This window comes from Varroa destructor, unplaced genomic scaffold (genome assembly GCF_002443255.2).
Source record: "Varroa destructor unplaced genomic scaffold, Vdes_3.0 BEIS01000007.1, whole genome shotgun sequence".
Lineage (NCBI taxonomy): Eukaryota > Metazoa > Arthropoda > Arachnida > Mesostigmata > Varroidae > Varroa > Varroa destructor.
In genome coordinates, this window is record NW_019211460.1 from 1,852,658 (window position 1) to 1,863,550 (window position 10,893).

Here is a 10,893-nt window from a genome sequence, read left to right on the forward strand (position 1 = left end):
TTGTCATATTTAGTGTTCCGGTTTACTCATTAATATAAGCATCCTATAATTGAGCAATGAATTTTTGATACGATAAGTCGAGACGAGAAGGCGACGGGAAAGTAGAATATGCTATGGGAACAACATTGTGATTCTTAGACATTACGGGTAATCTTGCTTGCATTACATCAGTTTTGGAGAGACCTAGTTAGATGCACTTAAGATGTTAGTTAAGATAGTTAGATGCATAAGTTACTATATATCGCCTAGCGGTGCGCTCAAAATCTTTGATAGGTAAAGAAACGTGCAGGTGGTCCTATATATTAATCTTGGGCAACTCTAACCGGAACTGATGCAATCCGTACTGTGCATTTCGTATATACACCTCCGCAACGGTTCAGAAGATGTGACGTAAATAGTTTACTTGTTCACCCAAATCTTAATTTTAGAATTCCCGCACAATCAAATGCACGCCACATTTATTTGGGTTCGATTCGTAAAGTCAACTATCTGCAAGCACCCCTTCCACTATGTGATATGCCATGGGGAAGCAAAAACAACGAGCTTTCGTAGACCCTTTTAGCAAGTGATGATTTAGTATTTAATTAGAAGCTAGTTCTTAGACTACCAATTAAGCGGTTTCATTTATATGATTCATATACCTATTACTCAATTCCATATACCTATTATTCAACTATAGTTTAACAATACATAGGGCTTTTCCTAAACCATTGTTGTTTTTTTATTCGAAAAACCCTATCATATTCATATAATGGCCACTTCAGTAACATTCTTCAAAGCCAGCACTTTTACACTTTTCCTTCCTGATAATTAATTCTAATGTCGATAATGCGCAGTGAATTTTTCGTTATTATAAATTGCCATTAAATATTTAATTCGTCGGTAGCTTGCATCAGTACTCAACCATCAACTCTGTCACCTTCCCCTAGGATTTGATCTAAACGTTTCCTTGATTGGTTAAATATACCGTTCGACTTACTACAGCGATTCAAATTCATAAGCCAAATAATAAATAAAGCTATAATGTATAATCCACATAAAACATTTTCAGACAGATAACTTTAATTAATAACTAACTCTATTACCGATAGCTAAAAATCTATTTAAAACAAAATATAAATGTAGCGGACAATTTTTTAATACTTAATCTGTAACGGCTGAAGCAGGTGAAAAACACACCCGTTGCTTATTGGCAGTTACCTTTTAGGTAGCTAACGCTCTTTCCTTTTAACTGACTTAGATTTTACAAAGTCACCGATGGTGCCAGGAATTCAAGCGGCTTGGGTGGCGCAGGGCGATTAATTATGGGTCGCACTTTCTTTCCGTTAGCACGCCAATCATCTGGTCGCGACAGGTGGAATAATAAACGTTCCTGAAAAACAGAAACAGTCACTCTCTCAACGATAAAACCATGATCAACGGCTCGATTCATTCTGCGTATAACGCATCAACTTATATTCTGGCAAAAATCATATGTTGTACAGATACATATACACTTAAAAACTTTGGGCCTCTGTAGCATTAACTCACATTTATTAATGGATTTGTAAATTTTATAAAAAAAAAAAAAGAAGAATAGTCATAATATGCTAAGGATTCGAACAGATTAGCCATAAAGTAGACTTGCTATTGAATCAACTTTTCGGGACCAACCTGGATCAACTGAGCCGATTTTAGCGATAATACGAGCGTTTCGTGTTTGAGCATCGAATAGACGTTTAGACCTTGTACAGGCATAATGTTCATATGCCCTATCATATCTGTGGCAACAGTGATATTTCGTGGGGCAAAGTCGCTCTCGTGGACAAACAGGACTGACGGTCCCCATCCCCGACTATCGCAGAGCTCCTCGAGAAACCTAAAATCCAAGGATGTTCTCCGCTTTAATACCTAAGGTCGCCAAGAGCTTACACCTCTACATTACACAATCGGTGTAAATATTTTGAACTTAGCATGAATATTGGTGTTGATAAGCTTAGTAAGACCTGTATAAAAATATTTATAAGACTGAAAAATTTATACGACAACTTTTATAATGTTAAATTCACTTTACATGAAAAGAGGAAGCCCTATTTACATATACTGAGGACAATATAAATCATAAAACAGAATCAATGGCACTATCGCAAATGAATTGTATTTAGACTAGAAATATTTGTGCGTTAGATATCCTACTACCTAGAATGAATCGTACATACGTGAACAGCAACAATTTTTACAATACGGTACTAAGAAAGTACAATCTTGTCGTGCTGAAATTAGGTCCTGAATTCAAGCAACAATCAATGAAAAAACATGGTCATCAGGAACGGCATATCTAGCACATGTGGAAATCTTTGTTTAAATATCTGTTTCTACGTAGATACAGTTTACATTACAGTAGATACAGAGATAACATGACAAAAAAGCTTAACATTAGGCTGTTATAAACAAATCCTGTGAACTTTGAAATTGAAAAGCTTTTTAACTACACGCAGACAAAATTTAGCTGGTACATACTCCAGTCTTCCAAAAATTCCTGAATAAAAGCTGGTTGAGTTCCTCGAAGACATCTTTGGTCCCGAAAATCAACGCTTAGTGATCAAGTTTTTGTCCCTTGAAGGTCACGCACAGCGCTGCGGATTTTATCGACGATTAGCGAAGATATTAGGTAAAGGGGTTTGAAGCGAAAGCACGGTGATTTATGCGACGTATTAAGAACGGAGACACTACAGTGTTAAAGGCCAGCAAGAAGATGGCTGAATGTTGAGACCCGAAAAACAAGAATACATTGCCGCAACTAAAAAGGGTTTAACAAAAGAAGAGCCTGATGTCTAAGGGCTATGTAACCCCTAACTGGTATTTTACAACGTAACGCATTAGAGAGTTATAACATAAATACTGTAAATACGGAACTGAGTAAATGTTGGTCCCTCATGAATGAATTTCATACAAAAACTCAACCACTGACAGTCGATTTTCGAGACTAAGAGATTTTTTTCTTCCTAAGCTCTTTTGCTCTACAATAAATTTAACCGATTTTCGATCGTATTTTTCTAAAAACTAAAGAATTTACCGCTTAAATTTCGTCTATTAGCGACATGTAATTGAAACCTTATTCAATATTAGTCTATCGAATTTGCCTGTAACAGCATAGTATATATGCATATATAATATATATATTAATTTTACCGCAAAGAGATAAACAGGGTTAATTGCGAATTGAGACGAAACAGCATGAACAATTTAAGATACCCGCATACAATTCGGTTTCAACATTTTGCCAGTAACTTGAAATTTTACGTTTTTACAGTAGATGAAACTCACTTGGTGTCGTCTGATGGCAAGGACTCGAGGCTATCAACGATATGAATATCGTTTTGAGCAAACTTACAAGTTAATGCCGATATCAGGCCACGGACACGTAGCATAAAAGGTAGCATAAAATAATATGTACGTGGACCTCTGCAAACCAAAATATAATTAGCACTTATAGACCATACATCAAACTGCACAATGTCGATGTTTTTAAGACCGAATTCCGGGAGCTATTCGTAGGCAAACAAAAGCGGCTCACTTAACTAAATAAACCACCTTATATTCGAACCAATCTGAACGTTAATAAGACTAACTGCCAGTTATGCGTACAAATCCACCTAAAATTTTTGATTACCTTCATAATTTAGTATCCGCAACTTTAAATTTTAATCTCATTACCTCATAATGTATTGATATAACGGCACAGACAGCATAACTATCAATCACTAAAAAACATCTACAGTAGTTCTAGCAGTGTTACTTGAGATAGCTCTAGCACTAACCTGGGTCCTAAAGCCCGACCTCCATTATGCCAAAGCGGGGATCGAATCGAACCGTGACGTGCACGTCCAGTGCCTTTCTGAGGCCATGGTTTCCGACCACCACCTGGAGTTAATCCAATACACAAACTAACTCTTTAAAAAGTTTTAATGCGACATCAACATATCGAAGTAATGCACTACATTTATTAAAATGATCGACAGAAGAAATAAAACCACAGTTAGGAGATTCAACATGGTATTTTTTTCTAGAGACGATGAAATAAAGTAATAACTTGAAACAGCAAATCATCTACAACATGTGAATTTGGTGTTATCTTTTTATATCAGGACACACACCTCGTTTCTCCTGCTTAGTCATCGCAAATGACCAATCAACGACTTTATACATTTTTTGCCAATATAGGTTCCAGTGTAGGATGTCTATTCGAGGAAACGCCCCAAACACCTGTAGAAAACAAAACATTAAAGTCACTTAGTTAATCAGTTTTCAAAAATGTGATTGTCTAACACAAAATCAGGCAGCAAAAAACATTTATAAAAATACGGCACGAAAAGGAAGGTATTAGTGTTTATTAAAACGGTCGACCTTATGCGTGCAATTTACTTTGAACATTTGTGTAATATTAGAACCCAACTAACTTTAGTTAAGACCTAACCTTCTGGCTGTTACGTTAAATTTTGGATCAAGAAATTGCTATTATAAGATTACTATGAATGCAGAGTATGCAAGTACCTAGAAGCAACTGACCGTTTCGATTGTTAAATTATAGAGGACATTGTAGCATTGGGTCTTTAAAACCATACTTGCCGCCTACTTAGAACATGAAAATTCATAAGAAACATGAAATGTTAAATTTTCTACGTTGGAAGAAGCACATACCTCAGGATGGAGGGAGACCGCTCCGCGTTTTGTGGTGTACGGGTCTTTTCCATCGAGAGTCTCTACCCAAGCCTCCAATGGCTCATGATATAAAGGTATCTGACTGCAGTCGGTCAACGAGCTATATGTAAATTGTTGGTCAGTCGAACTGATGGAGGTTTGTTCTGTCGATTTTGGGAGTAAGATAACAACATTTAATAACCATTACCTTATGTATTTGAGAAAACAAGTATTTAAATGAAAACCTCCATAGCTTAATAAAATAAGGGAAATCTCCTGAAAAATTCGCTAAAACAAGGTATCAAAGTTGGCTTGTTTCACACTTATTAGCCGAATTTGATTGCCCATATGTGATTCTTATTTATAATTATTCAATTCAATCAAATTTAAAGTAAAAATCGTTTTCAAAAATCAATTCTCATTAACAAAGCTAATTACATGTCTAACAAAATCTAGCATTATACAATAAGGTAAACAATAGGGTTCGGAAAGACAAATTTGCCTGGATGATTAATAAAAGATACGGCTCACTAGTATTAAATACCAATTATTAAGAAGTTCCAAGCGAAAACAGAACATTATTTCATATATGAATTGTAATAAATAACATTGTCCATTTAATTAAGGGCAGATAGATACAAATTTTTGCTACTATAGCCATGTAACCTGAACTAAATCCACGCGAAACATCACCGACTAACCTTGTCATCTGTTACGAGTTATTAAGTTATTTAAATATTTAATATAGACATCCATCATATTTATACTACTGGCTTTACGATCATAAACAGCCTGACTGGACAGCACCAATTATAAGAGAACAGACTACATAATCTAAAAATTGTATTTTAAAAGTTGCGGAAAAGTAATTTACTGCGCATAAATAAACTCAATTCACATTACTACGTGTTTTTTTTTTTATTACACCATAAATCTAAGATAAAGAGGAAAACCGAAATGCTTTTATGAAGTTGTATAAGTCAGGTAGAAGTAGAGGTGTACGCGACTGGGGAACTGACCTACGGTAATAACATGCAGAAGTTAAGAGACATATAACGAAATATTTAATGTAAAGGGACAAAAAGGATATGTAACAAGCTCTCAGAGTTATATTACATAAATTTTCTAACATATACGTTTTTTAGGTAGTTCGGGTTGGAATAACTCGCTAATATATAAGACGCTGCTAGGTAATCGGACGTATTAATTTACCCTTGTCATCTCCAGAAGCTTTGGAATCTGTGGAAAATCTTCTGGAAGCGGCTAGAGGTCTTAAAATCGCGTTTTTGCACCGCGCGATAGTTGCACGCACCAAAGTCGCCATATTTGTTTACAATTAGGTGAGCCCCAGTGCTAGAAGAAGGTTGGACAAACATTGCATAGAAGGGTACCTGCTAAGGTGATATTCACCATACGGAAACATCTATTGACATTAAATCAAAACAAGAGCAATATTACGTTGAGGTTGTACCTGTATGGTTAGCTTACATTCTAGCAATAGACTGCAAAAAAGCTGTGTAAAAATTGTTCCTTTGCAGCAAAATTTACTTTAACAAAAAAAAAAACTAAATATAGCTCAACAAATTATTGCTGAAATATGAATGTGAGATAGATCGTTTTTTTTCGAACATGGTGGCATGATAATTTTTAAATTTACAACAAAACAATAATTAATGTGTCACAAATATTTCTTGTGACGATGTCTACCAGCAAACGTTGAATCAGAAAATATAGGTTTTAGAGGAACTATTTATTTCAATCAGTAACTTAGAGATTTATTATTACTGGCCCTTTTTTTTATAAAGCATTTTAGCAGGAATATGGTACTCGATTCAGATTTTCTAATGTTTTACTGAATGAATTAAATAAAGGTTCATAAACTTCCACCTCGTATAGATAGGTATAGAAAATCTTAGACATATCGTGGCGTGTAGAGCACTGTTTAAGGTATAGCCAATTCAGCCTGTGTGAAAAATTTACATGCCTCCAATGTACAGCAAGAGCAAGTAAATCGTTGCGCTTTAACTATACTAGTGAGCTTCAGCTTATTGACTGCAGGAATTAATGTCGAACTATTTGGTGCGCTGTAAGCAAAATACAATCTATACACAAGGTACGGCATCCAGATGGAAACTTTTTTATGCTTTGTTTCTTAGACAGTATCTAAATAAAAACAAATATTTTAACAAAACTATTCATATGTGCTAGAGGTTTTCCCGACTATCATGTCTATTTAATAAAACTGCCTTGCACCACGATTACACCTTCGATTCAGAACTTAAGCCACTAAACAGTCAAGTTCAAAATTCTTCTTTTTATTCCGCGGATAGTTTTCTAATAGTAACGATATGTCTATATGCAAGAATCCAACGGAAATACATTTTGGGATAGGTGGAAACCAGAAATCTCAAAATTGTAAAAAAAAAAGCTAAAAAATCCAAACAGCCTAAGAAGTATGAAAAGCGCGAGAAATATCAAAAGCATTAACTGGTAGAGTTTGTCTGAACGACCCAATTATTAACTGATACGATCGTTAGTTTCTCTATCAAAATCTAGGTATATCAAAAATGGCCATTTTGACGAATTCTGAAGCTCTTTAAATATAGACTTCATTGAAAATCGTCTGATTTGCCCCATGAAAGTCCTCTTCGGTTTTATAAACAGCCGCATGAACACTGGCTCGTAATGAACTATGTAGCTCGTAAATTTTTAAGGAAACATACATTTTTAGTCTCAGTGAAGGTTCATTCAGCCCGGAAAGGTTAACTAATAGGCGTTCTTGGCTTAAAATTCGAACACGACGCCCTGCTATTTTCCCTTTACCTACTTATTGTGTTTATTTCCATATGTCATTCAGAAGTTCTATTTCCTTTATAAGCCCTTTATTTTTGCATCGTGCAATGAAGTAAATTTAAGGTCAAGTCCAAGCTACAAAGATAAATGTTCCAGGTGCATCTTTGACATATACTTTAGTTGCCTTCTTGTTGCTCTCAAATGGCTGCCGAAAAAGCCCGAGATATCTGCGCTTTGTACAGCGGAAACTCTATCGAGGATGTATCAGACCAAATGGCCAGGTATAAAAGTCGAGTCTTAAACTTGGAAGATGTCTGCCACCTCAGTAAGCATCGTGATGTCGATAAAGACTTTGGGTGGCAAGCAACTCGTTAATTGGCCGAGAAAGTAAGCGGCTGCGAACAATCGACTACCATCAGGCATCTTGAATATATAGAATTTGATCAAAAGTTAGAACCTAGGTATGCCTTAGACTGAGTGAAGCGCTCAAAGGAACACGGCCTTTTATCACAGTTCAGGGTCTCACTGGCTGCCGGACAACAGCAAGAGATCCCTACACGGAATTGAGTCCTGGAAACTGGAAAGCGTTTACGCTCGATTTCGATTTCAAACGACCACATGTCTCTCAGTGTAGAAGCCAAATATGTTACCATTACACTATCACAGAAATTGTCTAGCAGAAAAGGATCTATACACTATAAAATCGTTGAGAACACCAAGACGATCACTTAGGATCTGAATATAGCTCAGTTGCATCGGTTAAATCAAGCGATCTAACAACAAAGACGTGATAAATAAAGCTAAGTCATCCTTTTCCGCAACAATGCCAGGCCGTACATAGCAAAGATTGTGAAAGGCGCTTTGCAAGAAGCCAAGTGTAAGGCTTTTTGTTCCAGCCATAATTATATTCAATCAGACCTTCCATATATGGATTACCACTGGTTATTATAATACGGAGTATTAAAATCGGTCCGTATATACATTGTTGGAACTCTCCCGTTGATATAAAAATGTCTTGTATCCCGCGTGAGAAAAAAGTGTAAAAAGCACGAATACGTGCTCTTTTACTTGCATTTTTGGAAAAAAAACTGAAGTCAGTTTCATCTAAAAAAAGTTCTAATAATTATTAAATGCAACTCTATAGAACGACTTTGGGCACTATTGAAGGACTTCGCTCCGGGCACACCGATGTGTAATGTCGAAGACATTTTCTAATAAGCTAATGAACATCAGAAAAAAAATGTCTGAGCGTTACAGGATGCGATTTTATTAGACTTTTAAGCTTTAACCAACAAGCTTTGTTCCACTCTTGCGGTATACGGTTTGTGGTATAATGTTGTAGAACGTATCATTCTGTCCTGTTAATTATATTGTATTGTTACATATAACTCAGCATAACTACTGTTATTCTCTCACCATTAGTGAAGATCACCGTTCTGGTTATCATTGAAGATCTCTGTTTGTAATCGACCAGAAATGCTTGCTTCCGCACTCAGGTACGACCCAGAACATTTTTCCTAAATGTGAAGTAGCATATTTTTTGCATATTTTTAGTTACGTAATAAAAGATATCTTCATCCAATGCGCAGCTAGGGATGTAGTTAGGATCCTACGTACAGTATCCTGCACAGTATAGAATGCAACACGTGCTTATTATCTGTAAACGCCTTCAACTGAATTCTGCACGCCGCAGCAATTAATTATAAAGTCAGCTTCTATAGAGCAATGCTGTGAAAGCATTCAGAGATTGCAGTGGCAAGCCAGCGAGGCATTAGAAAGACAAATTTGTTAGGGCAAGGTAAAAAAAAAAGGTAGCACAATCTCTGAAGAACACAACCAATTTACCAACCCTCTCTCTGCACGAATCGTCAAAGTAATATCTTTAGGTATACCCGAGAACTATGACGGTAGCGGGATATTCACACGGCGGAATAACATCATTTCTTAAAATTTACGCAAGGACAATCTTTTGTATTGACACCAAGCGTTTGAACGAATAAAATCCTACCAGATAGAATTCTCTATCGTGTTAGAAATATAAGCATGGACGTCTGCGCTATAATATTATAACTAGATCTACGCGTGAGCTGCACCTCGTGCCGGTTGATATATGATTATTACATTCTCGCGTGCGTATGACTGCTGGTTAATTTAATAGCCTAGAGAAACACGTATATACCTACTAGTGTTAGGTAATCGAGGTTTGAATCTAGGCGTAGACATGCTTGGTTTCCTGTTCAAAGGCCGATTAAGTTTTTTGATGGAGTGCTTAACGGTAGTGCGGTGCGCAAAACTCAAAAGATCCAAAAGATAGTGTTATGCTGTACCAAAAAGACGACGGTCATTTTTGCAATAACTCCGACCGCAAGTAGGGTTATTTCTTTGTTGCGGGTAGGCCTTACGAGAAGGCTCTTATAAAATTTAATCATAGTCATCTAAAGAAGAATCGAACATAATCATGTCTAAAAAAATTCAGGAAGCTTTCTTAAGATCTGTGGTACGCGTGTGGTACGATTCGTTGCCACAGGATACCCGTTCTCAGCTATAAAGTGCCCATGCCGCTAATTGAAAAGCGTGCGGTATGGGTCACGATACCATTAAGGTACCATATTGTGTCGCGCGAGCGCGATGTCAGCCACTTGGACAAGTCATTTAGATTAATTGTGACCGGGATAGCAAGCACATATGTACAAAGGTAGCAACCGTGACACTTACCGGTCGATTTCATATTGGTCTGTGTATCATGCCTGATTGGTACTGATCGGTTAGGCTTTTTTCAGTTGCCCACTACATCCGTGGATCCTACTCTCTCGTTCCATACCTTCGTTTCACAAAAACCGAGAACATTTTTGATATTGGACACCGCCGCTATTTAATCACCCATAGGTTTCTTCTTCTTTTTGCCGCAGGGTTTGCGATTGCCTGCGTTAGATTTTCCTTTGCAAAATACATGCTTACTCGTCGAACGTATGCAAATTACGGCGTATGAAATAATGATTTCATATTCAGTTCAATGAAAAGCGATCGTTATTTCGTTACTTAATTGGCTACAAGTAACAGATGTCACAATGGCGGGACAGTTTGAATTAGACCACAATGGTCCGCGCTCACAGTAAGTGGCCCACAGATCCTCCCGGTTCATTCTAACTATATCGGCACCATTTGTACCGTGTGTATCTGAAGCATGCGCCGTCGGCTCGTGTCATGATGACGATGGTGCTGGTAGTCGAATAGCAGCAGTTGTCGTAGTCATTGTCGTCGTCATGAGGAAAGGGCGACAGCAGCAGAGGCAAACGGCCAGGCAGCTTGGCCAGGTAGAGTGGCAGTGAAGCAGGAAGGGAGTCTTGTGGCGCCAGCCTTCGTATTCTATTTCCCTGTAATAACAATAATAATCATCATCATTGCCTTAGTAGCAGTAGT

General features: G+C 37.0%; 1 protein-coding gene across 5 annotated transcripts; it reads right to left on the minus strand.

Annotated features, from left to right (window-relative positions):
- Positions 1-697: 697 nt before the first annotated feature.
- Positions 698-10,328, minus strand: mRpL4 (mitochondrial ribosomal protein L4). 5 transcript variants are annotated; one of them, XM_022815477.2, is made up of 8 exons: positions 10,189-10,327; positions 8,890-8,990; positions 4,681-4,844; positions 4,137-4,245; positions 3,801-3,903; positions 3,307-3,444; positions 1,654-1,858; positions 698-1,372 (listed from the first exon to the last, which is right to left on the minus strand). In XM_022815477.2, the coding sequence occupies exons 2-8, from the start codon at positions 8,918-8,920 to the stop codon at positions 1,244-1,246; spliced, it is 879 nt and encodes a 292-aa protein (XP_022671212.1). In that variant the 5' UTR covers positions 8,921-8,990; positions 10,189-10,327; the 3' UTR covers positions 698-1,243. The 5 variants fall into 5 exon arrangements, with proteins under 5 accessions (XP_022671212.1, XP_022671211.1, XP_022671214.1 ...); XM_022815476.2 differs by lacking the exon at positions 10,189-10,327 and adding an exon at positions 5,893-6,033 and having other exon boundaries at positions 8,890-8,908; XM_022815479.2 differs by lacking the exon at positions 8,890-8,990 and having other exon boundaries at positions 10,189-10,328.
- Between the last annotated feature and the right edge of the window lie 565 nt (positions 10,329-10,893).

Bases quoted from the DNA above. Each gene is read 5' to 3' on its own strand.
- mRpL4 (XM_022815476.2), bottom strand. From the start codon at position 6,004: ATGGCGACTTTGGTGCGTGCAACTATCGCGCGGTGCAAAAACGCGATT. The intron at 4,845-5,892 runs GTAAATTAATAC...CAAAATCGACAG, and splicing joins AGCTTCTGGAGATGACAAGG to AACAAACCTCCATCAGTTCG. The intron at 1,373-1,653 runs GTTGGTCCCGAA...TCTGTTTTTCAG, and splicing joins AATCGGCTCAGTTGATCCAG to GAACGTTTATTATTCCACCT.